Source organism: Leptopilina boulardi, unplaced genomic scaffold, assembly GCF_019393585.1.
Source record: "Leptopilina boulardi isolate dan_hultmark-lab unplaced genomic scaffold, ZJU_Lbou_2.1 LbouV2_266, whole genome shotgun sequence".
NCBI classification, from domain to species: Eukaryota; Metazoa; Arthropoda; class Insecta; order Hymenoptera; family Figitidae; genus Leptopilina; species Leptopilina boulardi.
The window spans coordinates 3,469,208-3,491,060 of record NW_026137825.1 but is presented as its reverse complement, the minus strand read 5'-3'; the positions used below and the strand labels follow the sequence as shown (position 1 = coordinate 3,491,060).

Genomic DNA, 21,853 nt, shown 5'->3' with positions numbered 1-21,853 from the left:
GTTTGTTTTTTTCATATTTCATTGAGAAGTAAGAAGAAAAATTACTAATTTTATAAATTTCTTCTACAAATTATTTTTTTCTATTTGAAAAATATTTTACAAAAATCCAAAGGGATTTTTAATTTATTTTAGTATATTTAATTAAGTAAATTACAAAAATTATTTTTAAATAATTTTTCTTTTCGCACAAAAAATTATTTTTTCCTATATTTTTTTTCAAAAACATTGCATTTGAAGAAAAATATCGATTTACAATTAACTTGATACATTTTCCATATTTTTGAATGTAGCCAAAGTTAAAACTTGTATATATTTTGTGAGTTTAATTTAGTTTTTTTCTTTTCTTTAGAAAATAAGAGATTTATACAGTTTATATTATAAAATACACAGCAATATATATAAAAAAAAAAAATATTTTGTATTAAAAAAAAAAAATTCTACATTAAATATATTTTGTACAATAAAAGAAAGAAAATGAAATAAATTTATACTATAATAAAAAGATAAAATTTTATTTTATTGACATTTTAGAACTTTTTAAAAGTACAAAATGAAGAAAATAAATTTAATCTAATTTAGAACTATTAAAATTAAAATTTTAAATAAAATTCGTTTTTCTAAAAAAAAAATTGTAATATTTTATTTTTTTATTTATATATAATTTTAAATATTTAAATAATATTTAAATAATATTTAATTATAATTATTTAAAATATTTTATTTTTAATGTAAATTCTACGTATTTATTTTTTAATAAAATTTTTTTTTTTTTTGGGTGAATTAATATTAATTTTAACATTAATAAATTAAATTTTTTTTTTATATAATTTTTTTTTTATTATAAAAAATGAAGAAAAAATGCCGATAAAAATTACTGCGCAAACTCGCACATTAACGTTTTGTGTATGAGAGAGAAAAGTCAAGGAAAAATGTGTTTTAACCGCTTTAAAAGAAAGTGAAATAATTACTAATTAAATTTACATAATTAAAAAGTATGTTCTGTCACTATTGATTATTGATTTCTCACGTGTAAACAAGTGTTTTATAACTTTTAAAAAAGACAATTTCATCTATATAGATTGCGGAAAGCCATGCACAACATAACCTATAAATTTACATTATTTACGAGAATTAATGTATATTAATATTTATAAACAACATTCCAGAATATAATAATAAGCGCGGGTAAGTGAATCATTGATTTAGTTTATAATATTTATAAAATGCTTATTTTTAATTTAAAATTAAAAAATTAAGTTTCATTTTTTATATATAATTATAAAAGCACAGTAAAAAGTACATTTTAAATTCAACAATACGTCGTTTTTCGAATATTTTATAATTTTTTTTTTACACAACTAAAATAATATGCAAATTAGGTATTTCAAAAATTGAATTTTAAAAAATTAATTACAGAAAGATTTAAGTTAATTTTTTTCGCGTTATTAAAATTTTATTCAATATTTTACGAAGCTGAAATACGCAACGTTTATGAGAAACGATTTTTAAAGAAATAATTTTTAAAATGAATAATTCTATAATTCTTTGCCTAAAAAATATTTCTTGTAGTTTTCATTAATCAACAAATTATAAAAAAATATTTTTTAGGAAAAAAATTATAAAATTTTTCATTTTATAAATTATTACTTTAAAAATCGTACGTTGCGTACTTCAGCTTCGTAATATTTTTTTAAAGCAAAAAGAAAATATTTAAATACATAAACGGGTTTTAAATAAACCCTTTCGTTATAAAAGTACTTAAATAAAAAAAAATTAATAACAATTATTATTATAAAAGTTTTGAAAATATTTTTAAATATCTAAAACTAAATAATAATATATATTATATTATTTTAGATATAAAAAAAAACCGCCCCGAGAGACGAGACAAAAATAAAATTATTAAACCTAATAAAATAAAAAGAGAAAAAAAAATGTATTTCTATCCAAACGAATGTTACGTTTGTGAGGCAACGGATTCATTGAAACAATGTGGTAGTTGTAAAATGGTCTCATATTGCGGTGAGCCACATCAAAAAGTCGATTGGAAAAATCATAAAACATTTTGCCGTGCTATTTCCACTTTATTGAAAAAAAATCATCAATCACATTTATTTGAGGGACTTAAAGGTTTATCGCGTCACAAATGGATGGACGAAAGTAAAAATATGTGGCCAGAAATTATTTTACTTTTAAATCGTTCATTCTTTCCAAATGAAGAGGAAATGTTACAATTTCCACGCGTTTGTTTCATATGTTTTGAGGCACGACAAAATTTATTGAAAAATTGTCCCAATTGTCCATTCGCAAGTTTTTGCAAGGAACATCCAACAAGTCCAATACACGATAAAAATTGTCACGAGATAAAAATGGTATGAAAAACTTAATTAATTATATCGGAAATTTTTTTTTTTTATGAAAAGAATTAACATTTTTTAATCCCAAAATTTTATTATAGAAAAAGAAAAATTTTAATTTCAAAATTATTTCAATGATTTTATTGATTATTTGAAGATAACTTAATATTTCAAGATAATTTCAAGATATTTTCAAGAAAAAGTTAATTTTTAATTATTTGATTAATTTATTTTCTCTATTATTTCTAAATAGAAAATTATATAATAATAAAATGCTTGGTCTGTCCTTCTGTCCTAACTTGAAGTTGGTCAAAAAATTTTTTGGAAAACATTTTTTAAATTTAATTGAATTTTCAAAAGATTTAAAATTGAGATTTTAGAAATTAATTGAACTTCAAGTGATTTTAATTAAAATTTTATATGATTTCACTAAAAAATTTATTAGAAATTACAGAAAAAATACAATAATTTAATAATCATTTTTTAATTGAAAACTGGTTTCAGGTAGTTGAATTTTCAAAGAATATTATAAAAATATTTTAAAATAATTGAATTCCCTTAGAGTTATAATTGAAATTATTAAATTTCAAAAAATTTTCGATGGAAAATTTTAGAAATAATTAAATTTTAAATGCTTTTAAATTCAAATTATTGAAAATTCAATTAATTTTGAATTCAAATTTTTTAGAATAATAATAATTTAATTTAAGTTCATTTTTTATTGAAAATTTGGATAATTAATTTTGAATGGAAATTTTAGAAAATAATTGAAGAATTTTATTTCATTTTAAATTGAAAACTACGAAAATAATTGAATTTTAAAAGATTTTGAATTAAAAATTTGGAAAGTAATTGAATTTTCTTTGATTTTGAATTAAAAATTTGGAAAGTAATTGAATTTTCTTTGATTTTGAATTAAAATTTTGGGAAATAATTGAATTTTAGTTGATTTTGGAATTGAAATTTCGGAAAATAATTAAATTTCAATTAAAATTTTGGATAATAATTCATTTTTAGTTGATTTTTTATTGAAAATTTTAATAATTAATTTTGAATTGAAATTTTAGAAAATAATTAAATTTTATTTGATTTTAAATTTAGAAAATAATTGAATTTTAGTTGATTTTGAATTGAAAATTTTGAAAATAATTGAATTTTCTTTGATTTTGAATTAAAATTTTGGGAAATAATTGAATTTTAATTGAAATTTTTGAATAATAATTTAATTTAAGTTCATTTTTTATTGAAAATTTGGATAATTAATTTTGAATAGAAATTTTAGAAAATAATTGAAGAATTTTATTTCATTTTAAATTGAAAACTACGAAAATAATTGAATTTTAAAAGATTTTGAATTAAAAATTTTAAAAAATAATTGAATTTCAATTAAAATTTTAGAAAATAATTGAATTTTAGTTAATTTTCAATTGAAATTTTGGAAAATAATTGAATTTTAGTTGATTTTGAATTGAAAATTTTTAAAATAATTGAATTTTAATTGAAATTTTAGAAAATAATTGAATTTTCTTTGATTTTGAATTAAAATTTTGGGAAATAATTGAATTTTAGTTGATTTTGGAATTGAAATTTTGGAATATAATTGAATTTTTGTTAATTTTCAATAGATAAATTTGGAAAATATTTGAATTTTAGTTGATTTTAAATTAAAATTTCGAATAATAATTGAATTTTATGTGATTTTAAATTGAAAATTTGGAAAATAATTGGATTTTAAAAAATTTTGAATTAAAAATTTTAAAAAATAATTGAATTTCAATTAAAATTTTAGAAAATAATTGAATTTTAGTTAATTTTCAATTGAAATTTTGGAAAATAATTGAATTTTAGTTGATTTTGAATTGAAAATTTTTAAAATAATTGAATTTTAATTGAAATTTTAGAAAATAATTGAATTTTCTTTGATTTTGAATTAAAATTTTGGGAAATAATTGAATTTTAGTTGATTTTGGAATTGAAATTTTGGAATATAATTGAATTTTTGTTAATTTTCAATAGATAAATTTGGAAAATATTTGAATTTTAGTTGATTTTAAATTAAAATTTCGAATAATAATTGAATTTTATGTGATTTTAAATTGAAAATTTGGAAAATAATTGGATTTTAAAAAATTTTGAATTAAAAATTTGGAAAATAATTGAATTGTCTTGGATTTTGAATTGAAATTTTGAAAAATAATTAAATTTCAATTACAATTTTAAATAATAATTCAATTTTAGTTGATTTTTGATAATTAATTTTGAAATGAAATTTTAGAAAATAATTTTATTTTATTTGAATTTAAATTGAAAATTTGGAAAATAAGTGAATTTTAGTTGATTTTGAATGGAAATTTTGGGTAATAATTGAATGTCATTTGATTTTAAATTGAAAATTTGGAAAATAATTGAATTTTAAAAGACTTTGAATTTAAAATTTAATAATTTGATAATTAATAATCTGAGGCCTATAAACATATAATTTTTATTTTTATCATTTAATATGGAATAATATTCTAATAAATTTAAATAATTATTGATAATATTAATTTTTAATTTCTCTATAACAAATAATGAAACAGTCAATTTGACGCGCTTGCGCGCGTTTAATATTGCTAGTTAAATATAAAACTTTAATTCTATAAATTTTTATATTTTAAATTTATTTATAAATTTATTTATAAATTTATTTATAAATTTATTTATAAATTTATTTATAAATTTATTTATAAATTTGTGAAATAATAAAACATTTTTTTTTTCATTTCTTGATAAAATAAAAATTTCAGGTACACGACAAAAAAGTTCTCGTCGTACCATCCGAAGAACGAATACAATTAAATATTCTTGTTGCATCGTTAAAAAAATCCGACAAACCACCACTATCAATGGAAGATCTCATGGAACAACAATTTGGCAAACAAACAGAAATCGAGGAGAATGTAAAATATTATGTATCAGAAGCAATGAGCGTGCCATTAACGCTCTATAATGCATTTCAAAAATTAAATCAACCATTACAATCAGAAATTGTTGTACACGTTCAAGGTGTTGCCAATGTTCATGTTTTTGTACAATCATGGGAATCAATTTTACATCTAATGCCACACATCATATCATTGACAATTGTATTTATTGATAGTAAACAAAATTCCTGTACAAATGTCACATTATGCAATAAATGTGTAATGGGTAAAAAAAAATTAATTGTCGAAGTACCAACATTGCCATATGTGAAATATGTAAAGAAAAAATCATGTCGTAAACCAAATTTATTGGCAATGTTTATGATGGATTTATATTATTGTACACGCGATCAATTTCGTATGTGGCATGAGAATCTTGATTATTGGAATACATCATCATGTCCAATTGTCATTGCCTATAAGGGTAATGTTGAGAGATTTGTCATTGAAAATTTACATCCATATATTTGTAATTCATCATTTTATTATATGGGATTAAATAGTTTTTCACCACTTTATCCATGTTTAAATCCATATGATTGGACGTGTTGTAAAAATTCAATGAATTTAATAATTGCAAAAAGTCCACGTGAATCAAAAACAACAACAACAACAACGGGAGCTTTAATGATGGATGGAACATCATTGGAAAAATATCAAGAAGAAGACGATATTGATGATCCTGATAATTCAATTGAATGGAAAAAACGTTTATGGAGAAGATCATTTTATCATAGTGTTTGTTATGTTTGTCAATCAATGAATCCAATGTTGGCATGTAAAAAATGTAAAATGATATTTTACTGTGGTGAAAATCATCAACGTGTTCATTGGCCATATCATAAAATGATTTGTCGTGCAATATTGGGAATGTTAAATGAAACTGGTGCAACAAGTGTTTTTGATAAATTGCCAATTGATAATGATGCATTATGGTTAAAGGGTAAATTTGATTTATTAAAAAAGACAGAATTAAAAATTGGCAAAGAACTTTTTGATGGTGAACGTGAAATGTTTTTATTTCCAAAAACATGTTTCATTTGTCATATCAATGATTCGAGTATTTTGAAGAATTGCAAATGTGGGGTAAGAAGATATTTTAAAAAATTTCATTCTTTTATAGAATTTTTTGAAAATTTTTTTTCTACCATTCTCTTTCTTTTATTTTTAAAAATCGAATTTTAATAGCAATAATTTTGAAAAATTAAAATATTTCTGCTAAATATCAATTTGATTACATCAAAATTTGTTAATTTATTAAATAAGTTTTGATAATTAAAATTTCTGCTAAATAAAAAACTGGTTAAATAAAAATTCAGTTAATTAAAAAATTTTGTTACGTAAAAATTCTGCTAAATAAAAATTTGGTTACATAAAAATTAAGATAAATAAAAATTCTGTTCATTACGATTTCTGCTAAATAAAAATTCGGTAAAATAAAAATTTAGTTAATTAAAAATTCGGTTAAATAATAATTTCGATTAGACGAAAATTCGGCTAAATGCAAAATTTGGTTACATAAAAATTATGATAAATAAAAATTCTGTTAATTACAATTTCTGCTAAATAAAAATTCGACTGAATGCAAAATTCGGTTAAATGATAAATTCGATTAAACAAAAATTCGTCTAAATGAAAATTAAATCTATAGTTAAAAATTCAATTAAACAAAAATTCTGCTAAACAATAAATTCGATTAAATAAAAATTTGGCTAAATGAAAATTTGGTTCAGTTAAAAATTCGATAAAACAAAAATTATGCATAATAAAAATTTGGAGTCATAGAAATTCAGCTGTGTTCAAAATTCGGTTAAATAATAAATTCGATTAAACAAAAAATCTGCTAAATGAAAATTTGGTTACATAAAAATTAAGATAAATAAAAATTCTGTTAATTACAATTTCTGCTAAATAAAAATTCGACTGAATGAAAATTCTGTTAAATAATAAATTCGATTAAACAAAAATTCGTCTAAATAAAAATTTAATCTAGTTAAAAATTCAATTAAACAAAAATTCTGCTAAATAATAAATTCGATTAAACATAAATTTGGCTAAATAAAAATTTGGTTCAGTTAAAAATTCAATAAAACAAAAATTCTGCATAATAAAAATTTGGCATTATAGAAATTTAGATTTGTTAAAAATTCGATTAAACAAAAAATCTGCTAAATGAAAATTTGGTTACATAAAAATTAAGATGAATAAAAATTCTGTTAATTACAATTTCTGCTAAATTAAAAATTCGACTGAATGAAAATTCGGTTAAATAATAAATTCGATTTAACAAAAATTCGTCTGAATGAAAATTTAATCTATAGTTTAAAATTCAATTAAACAAAAATTCTGCTAAATAATAAATTCGATTTAACAAAAATTTGGTTTAGTTAAAAATTCGATAAAACAAAAATTCTGCATAATAAAAATTTGGCTTCATAGAAATTTAGATTTATTAAAAATTCGGTTAAATAATAAATTCGATTAAACAAAAAATCTGCTAAATAAAAATTAGGTAAAATGAAAATTTGGTTGTATAATAATTTCGATTAAACAAAAATTCGGCTAAATAAAAATTTTGTAAATTAAAAATTTGATTAAAGAATAATTTCGATTAAACAAAAATTCTGCTTAATAAAAATGCGGTTAAATGAAAATTTGGTTAATTAAAAATTCGGCTTAATGAGTATTTGGTTAAATAATTTCTAATTTCGATTAAATAATAATTATGTTAAATAAAAAATTTGCTGAAATAAAAATTTGCTTTACTAAAATATATTTTTTTAAATATATAAATATTTATAATGAATGAAGTTAATAATAAGTAATTAATTTATCATAAAAAATAATGTTTCTCTTTTTTTTTATTTACAGATAAGTTTCTGCAAAATTCACATGAGAAATGCAAATCACAAGGAGAATTGTAAAGATTTTTCACTATCAAGAAAATTAATGTTAATCCTTGAGCCACGTGTAATGCATCTTGATGTTAAAGTATTATCAAAAAAAAGTAATAATTTTCCCGAGAAAATTGAGGATTTCATTAGAAATTATTTAAAATTTAATAATGAAGATTTTGGTATACCAAATATACAAAATATTTTACTCTCTGATTATTTATCGCGTACATTAACATTTCTCTATTGTGCCGAATGTTTAATGGATCCATGTTATTTTGAAAATGATTCATTAGTAATACATGTGATTGGTGCAACAATGCGTGAAAAATATGAAGCTGTATTTTGGAAATTTATTCTCTATTGGTTTGATCATATGAAAAATTTAAAAATTATTTTTATTGGACCAGAAGTTGAAACAAAAATACCACCCACACAACAAACGCTACTTGTACGTTTTGATTTTTCTTCAATTGCTTATATGCGTTATCAAAATTTGGAAATAAAATCCTATACAATGAAATATGAAGATTATTATCGTCATCAAGAATTTATTGTACCGGATATTGTTATTGGATTTAATTTAAATATTCATGAAAGTGATGCAAATACATGGGATGAAGCGGCTAAATGTTTAACAGATATTAATTGTTATTTTATAATGACAGCCAAAAGTAAAGCGCGTTCATTTAAAGATGATAATTCAATGGAGGCGATTTTAGATAAAATTGATTATTATACATTAAATTATGGCAATGGATTAAATCCATACGCGAGTCTTATTCCTGAACGTGATTATGAGACAGAGGGTCTTTGTTATTCGAATAAAGCAATTACATTTTGTACAATGTTTGAAAAACGTTATCGACCATCGGGCAAAAGTCTCGCCGAATTGAAAATTGAAATGGTAGCGAGTCAAAAGAGATTGGAGGCAATGTTACGCGATCAAAAGAAAGCTGAAATAATGCCAGAAGATAGTCCTATGAAGAAAAACTGCGAAGAATTGAATGCGTTAGTAAAATGTTTGAATGAGGAAAAATTACCTCAACTTGAGGCATTATTTGAAATGGAGGAAAAAATTGAATTAGTTACAGAAGTAGAGAAAAAATTATCGGAAATTAAACTTTCTATTGAAAAAGACGATAAAAATTGTGATATTGAAAATTCTATTGAAAATAATAACATATCAATTTCAAGTCAATTAGAAGAGAATTCTGATAATGAAATAAATGATAAAAATCTCGAACAAGAATTACAGGCAGAGATTTTGGAAATACAAAGAAAATTTGAAAGAAAAATGCCCGAAACACAAAATGAAAAATTTGATCGTAAAATACGTAAAGCAATGCGTAGAATTGGAAAATTAGATTTAAAAGATGAACAAAAAGAAAATACACTGAATGGAGAAAATTTTGAAACAAATAAAATAGATGACAAAGACGAAGAAAATGAAGAGTTTGAAGAAAAAATAGATGAAACTGAAAATGAAAATGGAAAATTAAAATATGTTAACGAAAGAACAATAGAAAAAGAAAATTTAGAAAACATAAATGAAGAGAAAGAAGAGACAATAAAAGATGATAAAGAACGAAAAATAAAAATAGAAGATGAACGAAAATTAAATGTAGAAAAATTAATAGAAGAGAAGGAAGAGAAAGAAGGAAAAATAAAAGAAGAAACAGAAGAGAAAAAGGTGAAAGAAGAAAAAATTAAAGGGGAAAATGAAGAGAAAGAGGGAAAGATAAAGGTAGAAACGGAAGAGAAAGAAGAAACTGAAAATGAAGAAGAAAAATTAAAAGACGATAAAGAAAGAAAATTAAAAAAATATGATGCTGATAAACGGAAATTAAATGTAAAAGAAGAGATTAAAGAAAGTTTAATAAAAGAAGAAACTGAAGATGCAGATGGAAAATTAAAAGATGATAATGAAAGAAAAATAAAAAAAGAAGAAGAACGAAAATTAAATGTAGAGGATAAAGAAGGAAAAATAAAAGAGGAAACGAAAGATGACAAAGAAAAATTAATAAAAAATATGGAAGAGAAAGAAGAAAAAATTAAAGAAGAAGTGGAGGAAGAAATAGAAACAAAAGAAATACCGAAAGGAAGAGAAGATAAAGAAGGAAAATTAAAAGAAGTAAAGGATGAGGTAAAAATAAAAGTAAAAGAAGAAAAAGAAGGAGAAAAAAATGAAAATAATACAAGTGTAAAAGAAGAAGAAAAAAATAAAGAAAAAATGAAAGCAGAACCAGAAAAAGAAGAAACAAAACAAGAGAAGCCGCAAACAGAAAATTCTTCAATTGTCACTACAAATTCAAAATACGAGAAAAAATTGAAAATCGAAGCACAAAATGGAATAATTGTCGTTGAAGGTATAAAAATTGAAAAAAGACCAAAACAAGAATTAGAAATAAAGCAAAAAACTGAAAATTATTCTCTTGTCTCTTCCACTTTAAAAAATGAAGACAAACCAAAAGTGGATGAAAAATTAGAAGTCAAGGAAATTCTCGAAATTGAAAAGAAATCAGAGAAAAAATTGCAAATTGTCAAGAAATCAGAAATTACAAATAAATTAGAAACTAATGAAAAATCGAAAATCGAAAAAAATGAAACAACTTCTGTTGAAAATATCAAAATAAACGAAAATAAAAATAAAAAGAAGGAAGAAAAACAAAAGGGAAAATCAATAAAAGATGAACCAAATTCATCGAATCAAAATGTCACCAATAATTTGGATAATATTGAAAATATAAAAGCAAAAGTAACAAAAAAATCCCCTGACGAAGCAAAAGCCGAAGAAAAAGTAGAAACACCAAAAGTTAAAAATGACGTGACAAAAAGCAAGAAATCGAAAAATAAAAAACAATCCAAACCAGAAACAAAGGAAAATGAGGTAACCAACAATGAAAATATTGAGACAACAATTAAACAAGAATCCAATAAACCAAAATCAGAACCTACTCCAATTGAGAGTAAAAAAACAAAAAATAAAAAACAATCAAAAATTGATATTAAAGATAAAGAAATACCTATTGAAATTGAAAAACAAGAAAATTCCAAAACACCGGAAAATAATAGTCAAAATATAAATAATAAAAAATCGAAAAATAAAAAATCCAAAAACAATTCCAAGGAAATAATTGACGAAGAAGATGCAAGCGGAGTGAAAGAAATGCCAAAAATAGAAAATGCAGGCGGTAGTAAAAAATCAAAAAATAAAAAACAATTAAAAACAGAAAAAGAAACAATAACAGTCGAAAGTAATGATAAATTAGAAAATAAAAAAGAAATTGATAAAAAAGTTGAAAATAATACAAATGATAAAAATGAATCGAAAAAATCAAAAAAACAACAAAAAATTGATGCAAAAAAAACATTGGCAGAGAATAGTGAAAAAATTTCAGAAAAATTGAAAAATGAAAATATCAAAAAATCGAAACAACAAAAAAATCATACAAAATGTGAAAATGCAATGGAAAATGCTCAACAAATTGAAAATACTCTTTTAAGAGAAAGAAATAAACTTTTAGAAGAACATTTATTTCTAATGCGTGAAAATGAGAAATTAAAATTAGAAAATTCACGACTAAGAGAAGAAAGTGAGAGACTGAAAAAAGAGAAGAATGAAATTATCAATAATAATGATGATGACGATGACAACGTTAATTAAGTAACGATTTAATGCATAAGTAAGCATTGTGATTTCTACTTTTATAATACAATATAATATATTATAAATGTATAATATAATATCAGGAAATAATTTATCAATAAATGTGATAATTATATTTTTTTAATTTCAAATAAAAAAAAAAATATAATATTATAATATAATTGCGAATTTATAATGTTAAGTTGAAAAAAAAAAAAAAAAAAATTCTACAAATATTATTTATAATGAATTTCAAATTGTGATTAATTCTGTGTAATTATATTTTATATATAAATCATCTTTTTGTATTTTTAAATGACGACACATAATTTGTGAAGATTTTATTTGTAAATATTATTTATAATTAATATAATAATTTATAATTAATATAATATACAATAACAATTATTGTATGAATCGAAATTTATTTTTTTCAATTGTGTGCTGAATGAAATAATAAAATAATTAATTTTAAAAGTATTGTTTATTTCAAAAATTCAATATTTTTGGAAATCAAGTTATCGAATTAAAAAGGGAGAATAATGGGGGGCTAATAACATAAATAATATTACGGTGAAATTATTTTTTTTTTATAATTTCCATTCTATTTTTTAATATTGTTTAGAAAAAAAAAAAATTTTTAATTAATAAATATTTTTAATTCAACATAAAATAGAAAATAAAAATCTAAAATAATTGTTAATAATGAAGGAATTTCATTTTTATAGTTATCAACAAAGTCTGGGATTTCCCCGCTTTTATATTAAAAAAACTTTTTATTTAAAAAAAAAAAAAAAAAAAAAAAATGACAGGGTTGTGTAGTTACAGAACATAATTTGAATTTTGGACACTTTTGGAAACGTAAAAAAAAAACCTACTATCGCAAAGAGTGTGAAATCTATTATTATATTGTTAATGAGTCGGTATTTGACCGCCAACCTAGTCAGTCCTATAAGATATATAAAAGTGAGGATTAACCTCGCTAGGCTTGATAATAAAGTGCTTTGAACTTAATATACTATCATCTAGTAAAACAGAAAAGGAATTTTCTTTTTAATCAGTGTACGTTTATCTGTTATCAATTGTGGCCGAAACTGAATTTGTTTTAATATAGTGACGCTCATTCAAATGGTACATATATGCAGTGTATTTCGCTACAAAACTGAAAACATTCACATCTTGGAAATTATATATATTTACTCTGGAAATTTTGGATATACAACAAGGCAGTTTTTTTTTGGATTTTGGAAATAATTATATGAAATACTTCTCTGCAACTAGTTTGAATCTTGGAGATATTTACCATTACTGTTATTTTAACAAAATTCAAGGTTGTTTATTAAACTCTTGTTGGCTATAAGGTATTGTCTCTCCTTTCTATTTACTTTTCACACTCTTCACAAAACAATTCTCCTTGGGCCGTTCTTGACTTTTATAAAGATGAGTTAGAACTAAAATTTTCAATAACTATTATAAATTCACTTGGTTTATTATACACACTATTTTGAAATTTTATTTTTAATTTTTATTTAATTACACCACAATATCCATTTATTATCGCTGTATAGTCTACGTAGTGCGACCCAGGAGAAAAATTTATTTTATATTTTTTTTACAAGTTACACTTTTATAATACTCTATTTATATGTTATGTTATCATGTTCCCTGATTAACGTGTATTTTTGAATTTGAACTCGTCAATCGAGACCGCTCTGAACATAAATTCTGCCAGTTTTTCTTATTTTTATAGATCGAGATGGATTTTCCTCGAGAAAATAATCAAAATCGATCTTCTTCCTCCAGTCTGGATCATCGGAGCAGTGGCATCATTCCACACTCGACATCTCGTGGCAGATCACTACGCAGGGGTGACCCAAACGTGCTCCCCAAACCGGGATATTCTTCTGCCCCAAAATCAATCTCAGAAACTCCAAACTCTATTTTGATCCCAGGAAAAAGATCACATGGACCTACTTCTCCTTCCCTTTCTACGGGTTGCATAAGTCCACAAATTAAAAAACCTAAGACTCCTACTTCAATAAATCTACCCCCCGTTCCCTTCCTCCTTCAGAATCAATTGGTTTCCTCAGAATGCTCCATTTATTCTTCAGCTAATAACAACGACCTCCCACTTACTTCTTCTGACATACCTTCCAGCAATAATAATTTTAGTCCCCCCCAACAGTCTCCACCTTCCAAATCTAATTCTGATGATGTATCCTTTCCTTACGAACTCATATGGTACAATGACTCTCTCTCTCACGAAGCCAGATTTGACGAAAAATCTCCGGAACCCTTCAAAATCCTAATCGAATCTTCTTCGCCAGAGAGGAATCTAGGCAAATATAATCGGGTAGCCTTCGCTGAATATCTAGAGGGTATAGTTAGTGATCCCCTTCGCATCATTGTAGCTAATGGGAAAAATCAAATCATAGTCACTTCCTCGACTTGGAACTTGGCTAATTTGCTTCTCAATAACCCCGATTTACCAAATAAAGGATATAAATCATACATCCCGCAATCCCTAGTCAGTAGGAAGACGTTAATCAACAATGTTGATGTTGATCTATCTCCACTGGAAATCAGTAATAAAATTGGTCCTGATGAAACTATTGACTCCATCATTTCAATCCGTCGACGTACTAATCCAGATAACTCATTATCTGAACAAGTTGAGCTGACGTTCGCCGGTACCAATTTCCCTGATTCCATCTTGATCTCTCGATTCTCTTTTAAACTAATATTGGTAGTAACCCCCCCTAAGAGATGTTTTAAATGCCAGAGGTTCAGGCATTTTGCTTCGCAATGTAGATCTACCCATTCTACTTGCGAATTCTGCTCTGAACCTCATAACAAGAGGGAATGTCCTAATCTTAATCGATCCTCTCTTTGCTCGAATTGTCATGGTAAACATATGGCCTCAACCAAGGTTTGCCCAGACTATAAATATGAATTTTCTATCATGAAGACTAGACTTCTCAACAATGTCTCTTACGAGCAAGCAGATGCTATCCTGTTGGAGCAGGGCGTTGTTCGCCCGGGCTATCAGATCTTCTGGGAAGGTAATGTAGATCGGATTGAGCGGTGTGAGCAAACTGAGTTGTCTCACTCAGATCTCTTGGAGCGTGTGGAATCCACTGAATTAAATTCAAGGAATCTTCTGGGCGCGCCTGAGTCTGAAACTCATAGCTCTACTCTGCTTAATTCTGGTTCTGCTCCTTCTCTGTCCCAACCGGAAATTGCTAGGGAATATTATAATCCTGATATGTTTAGGGCGAGTGTCGATAACTCAGATGAATTATAAACTACTTTGAATTTTTACTTATTATTAGTTGTATTATATATTTATTTTATTTATTTGTTTATCTTTTTGTTTACTTGTATTTTTTCTTTTTCTTGTTTTTTCTTTGGATCGATTTACTTGAATTTTTGTTTTTATTTGGCTGTTGCCTTCTTTTAAAATATGACTCTTTTATCGAAAAGTTTTAATTTGATTCTTTGGAATTCTCGTAGTATAATACACAAGCGTCCGGAGTTGGAAACACTTCTCTGGAAACACAACCCGGATGTCATTTGTATTACGGAGACTTGGCTATCACAAAGAATTACATTTGAGTTGCCTGACTACATCACGGTACGACAGGATCGGGTTGATGGCAGAGGTGGTGGGGTTGCTATTCTCATTCGTAAAAGACTCTCTTTTCGGGTCTCCTTCTCTTCTCGTATTGCCGTGGGCAATTTTCATTTCGAAGTTGTCGCCATAATTCTCCATACGTTGTTCGGATCTACACAGATAATTTGTGCTTATGTTCCCCCTGGAGGTGATGTTGGTACAGCGGTATGGGATGACCTTTTTGAAAGACTCCCCTCCACTCACAACTTCATCTTTTGTGGGGATTTTAATGCCCATCACTCTTGCTGGGGTGAACAATTCAATGACATACGTGGTGCTTCTCTTCTCACCTTTACCCTCAATAGAGAATTCTTTCCCTCAAACACTACTACCCCTACTAGACACTCTGAACCAGGGGTTTCTTCTGGTAATCTTGACCTAATATTCTGCTCATCTGCTGTCTTGCAGAACTCCACCACATCTGTTTTGGAAGATGCCTACTCTTCGGATCATTTTCCGGTATCCCTTAGTGCTAGCATTGTCCCTACTCTGATTCCACCTGCAGTTTGTAGACTGAATCTGAAAAACCTTAACTGGACAGAATTTAGATCTCTTCTTGAGTTGGACGTTCTTGAGCTTTCAGCATATCTTTCCTCTGAAATTTCTTTGCCCGAGCTTTATGATCGGTTTCTTAATTCTATCAAGAAATGCATTCTGGTCGCTGGTGCTTTTTTTCCATCTCGCAACTCTCTTCCAACCCGTGCTAAGCCGCTTTGGTGGAATTTGGAATGCGACAGGGCTCTACAAACCAGAAGGGATAACTATAGATGGTATCAGGCGAATCAATCTTTGCAGAACAGGAAGGAATTTAGGAAGAGAGATGATGAGGTGAAGAGGATCTTTAGACGGCAAAAGACTCAAGCCTTTAGAGATTTCTGTGAGGACATCTCCCCATCTAGGGGTACTTCCACTCTTTGGAGGACAATCAGGGCCCTGTCTTCCAGATCGAATCAGGCCAGTACCAACATTGATACTGATCCCTCCAACCCTGAACTTGTAGAATATAAAAAAGACCTCATAAGAGAAGATATTCCACCAGTAAACATTCCTCTCTTACCCACCCCATCTCAATTCAATGATGATGATTTTAGGCCTTTCTCTATGAATGAGTTTAAATCCGCCTTGAATTCAACAAAAACCAATTCGGCTCCAGGTATGGACGGAATCACGGGTGAGATAGTCAAGGGCCTTGGGCCGGTTGCCTTGGAATTTGTCCTCCTCCTGTTCAATCGTATGTTTCTCGCTTCTTCATATCCGGCAACTTGGTTGGAGACACAGGTGCTGATCATCCCGAAACCGGGTGGTAGGGGCTTCAGGCCAATTGCTCTCACTTCTGTGTTTTCAAAAATTTTCGAAAAACTCATCCAACGCAGATTGGATCACGAGGTCGAATCGAGACGTCTGATTCCTAAATGTCAATTTGGCTTTCGTAAGGAACGCTCCTCTCTCGATTGTGTTTCCACCTTTGTTGCTGATATTCTAAATGGTTTTGCTGACTCCTCACACACCCTTGCTATCTCTGTTGATATCAAGGGTGCCTTCAACAATGTCCGTCCTTTGATTCTAAACAAAATTTTAAACAGATTGGGCTTACAACCCAATCTAATCAACTTTTTAACATTTATAACCGCTAGGAGACGTATCTCTTTTACCCCAGATGGCTCAGATGGCAAATTCTGTGGTGTCGGTGTCCCTCAGGGAGGTGTACTCTCTCCTCTTCTTTTTAACCTTTACCTTCGTAGAATAGGACAAATTCTCCCCGCCAACATGAGATTTGCTATGTATGCGGATGATCTTCTCCTTTACATCAAATTTAAAGATCCTACTAACATTGATGAAGAGGTCTCTCTAGTATTAAATAGATTGTGTAAGTGGCTTAGAGGTATGGGTATGGAGGTAGCTCCCAATAAAACCTGTTGCTGTGTCTTCTCGAGATCTCGCATCTCTTTTGATAATCTCAGAATATTTGTTGGAAATACCCCAATCAGATGTGAGCCTACCATTAAATACCTGGGTATAATTCTGGACAGGAAACTCTCTTGGCTTCCCCACATAAAGCAAATTGCTGATCGAGCCATGCGAGCTCTCTCTATCTTAAAAGTTGTTTCCAGGGTGGCATGGGGTACTTCCCCGATTCTTGCCCTCATGGTCTATCGGGGCCTCATACGAGCCATTCTGGACTGGGGTGCTCCACTCTTCTCCGATGCGGCTCCAACAAATTTGAAGATTCTGGATGGGGTACAGAGTGCTGCTCTGAGAATGTCCCTGGGATGCATGAGGTCAACCCCAATTGCCATCTTGTTGTCGGAATCAGGGGAACCCCCTCTTGCCCTTAGAAGAATCTTCATTGCAAATTCCTTTATTTATAGGAATTTCAGATGGAAGGATAACCCTCTAATTCCTAAATTACAACTTTTGAGAGAGAAGTCTTTACGTCCGGGTTTTAGACTGAATAAGTGTAGAATATCTCTCCTGAATGCCTATGATAGGACTATTCCCGTGTTGCAGTCTCTTTATAGAACCAACAGACCTTCATATTATGATGTTCCATGGAAGACCTTGGCTCTCACTCCCATCTGTGATCTTCTATCAGGCAATCTACTTAAAGATATTTCTTTACCTGACAAAAAGTTCAGATCTATAGTCAGAGAAAATTATCAAAACCCTCTCACGATCTATACTGATGCTTCTTATGATGCTAAATCTGGTCTAGCCGCTTCGGCTTTTTACGTTGAGTCCACCCACTTTTCAGTGGGCATCCCTCTTCAATTTGGTCCATCCATCCTAACGGCTGAGCTCTATTCTATCCTTAGAGCCATCCTACATGCTATAGAACAAAATGCCCCTCAGGTTTTGATTGTTTCAGATTCACTGTCTGCCTTATCCAGAATTTCCAACTGCTTTCTGTTCCCAGACAATAATTATCTGGTATACAATATCCTTACCTGTCTATATGATATTTCCAAGTTCTCACGATCCATGGAGGTCAGATTTCTATGGGTTCCGGCCCATACGGGAATCTCTGGAAATGAAAGAGTGGATGGAATTGCTAAGGCCACTAATAGATTCTTAAATAGAATTGACCTTGCCCCCCCTCCCTCTGATCTAAAAAGGATAATCCTGGATCCAGACTCTAAGTTCTGGCTGTCCAGACTCTGGCCTTATGTGGAGGAAGGTAAACAGCAGCGAAGATATTTCTCACATATAACATTCGATACTCTGAGACCTTGGTTTGCTCAAATCTCCTTGCCCAGAAGATATATCAATCTTATCACCAGACTTAGATCTGGACATATATGCACGGCGGATCACCTCTCAAGATTTCACCTTGATGATGCTTTGAGATGTTCTTGTGGCTCGGACTGGAGGAGTCTTGAACATCTGATATTTGAATGCCCACTGTTGGCTTTAACTAGACAGGGATTCATTGACTTTCTTAAACGTAGAAGACCTAACATTGAGTTGTCTGAGGTTTCTTTAGATGAGTTCATTTTCGCTCCGGATATGGAGACTGTTGGAGAGTTTGGCAGGCACCTCTGTTCCTCGGAGTTGGTGGTCTAGCTCTGCTCCGTACTCATGTCATTCTTAGGCCCGTTCATGTGGATGTTCTTGCCGATAGAACCATCCACTATGAAGATCCTTCTCGGACAGGACCTAAGTAATGGCGTCAGTTCTGACTTTGTGATTGTTACCTCCTCGTGGAGCATCTTGTGCTCTCCTGCAGTCTCGGTCTGCGATGAGCTCTAATTATTTGATTCTGATAAATTGATAAATGATGTTTGTGTTTCCACAATTTTGTGGCTCCATGCGGAATATTCAATTTGCTCTGGGTAGTATTGTCCGGACTATACAGCGGATACTTACCGGGAAGAAAAAAAAAAAAAAAGGGAAGATGAAGTAAAGAAATATCTCTTTATTTGAATCGAGCGCGGTTCCAATATATGCCCTTGTCCCTAACCCTTCGAGCAATACCTTACATCATGAAGAAACATCTGGAACACAGTTGTGTTCCCTCCCTAACGTGACACGTGAGAATCCATCTGCCTACCAACAACTTGAACGTTCCGCTCGAGCCTTTTTGACGGTTCACTGTGTATGCACTTTAACTCTCCTTCTTTTCTGATTATTTATTGTTCTGACAGTTGGCTGTGCCTCAAGTCATTAAGAAGAAGAAGAAGAAGATATTGTTAATGATTGTTGATGGATTTCTTATTTTTCAAGTAAAAATAATTTATAATTAAAAAATTGTACTTAATTTACAAAAGCAAAATTTATGAATACGAAGATAACTACTATACTGAGGGTAAATATTTATTTATTTTTTTATTTCAATCAAAATTCCTTTTTTTTGGATAAAAAAAAACTTTCGGCTTATTAAACGTGGTTCGTTTTTTTATAGAAAAATTAAAACCCTAAAAAATCGATTATTTAAACAAAAAGAAAATTTAAAAAAAGCGTCTATAACTGCGCATTTAGTTATTTATTTTCAGACGAGAATAACGTGTAATTAGAGGTTATGTTGCTCGCACTAACTGAACTTTTTGTTTCAATACGTTAAAAAATAAATTAAGACTATTTATTTTTAAATATTTTTTAAAAATTGACATTTTAAAAAAAAAATGATATATAATTCACTGATTTATAAACTAATTTACCTTTCATTGTAAATGCAAATTTATTTTCAGATTGAAATCTCAATTAATAAAAAATGCCAAAAGCTTTCTATCCAAATGAATGTTACGTTTGTGGAGTGACAACATCTCTAAGAAGATGCAGCCGCTGTCATTTAATATCCTATTGTGGTGAAGTACATCAAAAAAATGATTGGACATCGCATAAAACATTTTGCTCAGTAATATCGATGATAATGAGAATTAATGATTTATCACATCTCTATGAAAATTCAAAAGGATTCACATCACAAAAATGGATTCAAGAACGAATGAATATGATTAAACATGTCTCTTCATTATTGGATCGTAATATTCAAATTAATGAAATACAAATGTTAACATTTCCACGTTCATGCATTGTTTGTCACGATACAAAACAGGAGAATTTAACAAATTGTCCCCATTGTCCATTGATATCATTTTGTAAATTACATTCAAATACATTGCGTCACAATGAAGAATGTTTAAAAATAAATGCCTGTTATAATTTTGAAATTGATTGTGACAATTTTCGTGAACGTGCATTTACATTAATTTACAAAATTTTAGATTCACAGCAAATGGAATTATTAAAAAAACCAACAACTATTGACGATTATTTAAATCAAATTCTCGATCATTCACTAAATATTGATGATAAAATGAAAAAATATCTTGCGGCAATTTTAGCTCCCTCTTTAACTATTTTCAATTCTATTGAAAAATTAAATTATCAACCATCAACAAAATTGACAATAAACATTAATACTCGCGATAATCTCAATACATTTCCTCAACATTGGGAAATTTTACTTCATTTATTGCCAAATTTAAAATATTTAAAAATAATTCTCGATAACGATGATACAATTACAATAAGAGATGATGTTTCACTTTGCAAAAAATGTACAACAATGAAACGAAAATTAATAACAAAAACATTGAATGAAGAGAATTGTGATGATTTTGGAAAATTTGATTTATCATTTTTTTCCAATTTAAATGTACCGGATAATTGGGATATTGAATGGGAATTGGTTAATAATGTTTGGAAATTATTTAATTGTCCAATAATTTTTATGATAAGCACAGAAATTCAAATGAAACGTTTAAAAAATAAATTGAAACACGACAATTATTGGAAACAATTAATTTGTTTTGATGGTTCTAATGATTTTGCACCAGCAACTCCATATCGTTCAACAGACGATTGGACAATTGTGGAAGATAAAAAATATTTATTAATTTTAAATACCACTGCTTCAATTCAGAAAAAAATTCCAAAAAATTTATCAAAAACAAAATCTGAAACAAATTCATCAAATAAAATTTCATCGTTAAATAAGAATGAAATTAAAATAAAGGAGAATAATGTTAAAAAAGATGAAATTCCATTGGGAATTAATGCTGAAAATTCAATTGAAAATAAATTTTCAATAAATAATGAAAAAATGGGAGAAAAAATAATTAATGAAAATATTAATTACATGGAAATTAAAAATCTCAATGAAACATTAATAAAAAATACATTACTTCTTCAAGAGCAAATTGATAATATTATTAAAGAAAATATAAATCTCAAGGAAGAAAATCAACGTCTAAAAAATGAGATTTCGAAAAATTAATTAAGAATTAACTATAATTATAAAATTAAATTTAATTAAA

The 21,853-nt window shown here is 27.4% G+C and overlaps 3 protein-coding genes across 3 annotated transcripts in view; 2 read left to right on the top strand and 1 right to left on the bottom strand.

Moving 5' to 3' along the window:
* LOC127281106 (probable phosphorylase b kinase regulatory subunit alpha) overlaps positions 1–21,853 on the bottom strand; it is a 79,820-nt gene that overhangs the window by 20,411 nt on the left and 37,556 nt on the right. The gene's annotated exons all lie outside the window — the stretch shown is intronic.
* Positions 890–12,196, top strand: LOC127281100 (centromere-associated protein E-like). The gene is made up of 4 exons (XM_051304601.1): positions 890–1,185; positions 1,858–2,372; positions 5,144–6,406; positions 8,192–12,196. The coding sequence occupies exons 2-4, from the start codon at positions 1,935–1,937 to the stop codon at positions 11,879–11,881; spliced, it is 5,391 nt and encodes a 1,796-aa protein (XP_051160558.1). The 5' UTR covers positions 890–1,185; positions 1,858–1,934; the 3' UTR covers positions 11,882–12,196.
* LOC127281125 (uncharacterized) lies at positions 12,816–21,828 on the top strand. Its single transcript, XM_051304652.1, has 3 exons — positions 12,816–13,224; positions 19,679–19,839; positions 20,222–21,828. Exon 3 carries the CDS (start codon positions 20,245–20,247, stop codon positions 21,811–21,813), a length of 1,569 nt encoding a protein of 522 aa, XP_051160609.1. The 5' UTR covers positions 12,816–13,224; positions 19,679–19,839; positions 20,222–20,244; the 3' UTR covers positions 21,814–21,828.

Excerpts from the sequence above, each read along its gene's own strand:
- LOC127281100 (XM_051304601.1), top strand. The coding sequence starts at position 1,935 with ATGTATTTCTATCCAAACGAATGTTACGTTTGTGAGGCAACGGATTCA. Across the intron at positions 2,373-5,143 it reads ATTGTCACGAGATAAAAATG|GTACACGACAAAAAAGTTCT; the intron begins GTATGAAAAACT and ends TAAAAATTTCAG. Across the intron at positions 6,407-8,191 it reads TGAAGAATTGCAAATGTGGG|ATAAGTTTCTGCAAAATTCA; the intron begins GTAAGAAGATAT and ends TTTTATTTACAG.
- LOC127281125 (XM_051304652.1), top strand. The coding sequence starts at position 20,245 with ATGCCAAAAGCTTTCTATCCAAATGAATGTTACGTTTGTGGAGTGACA.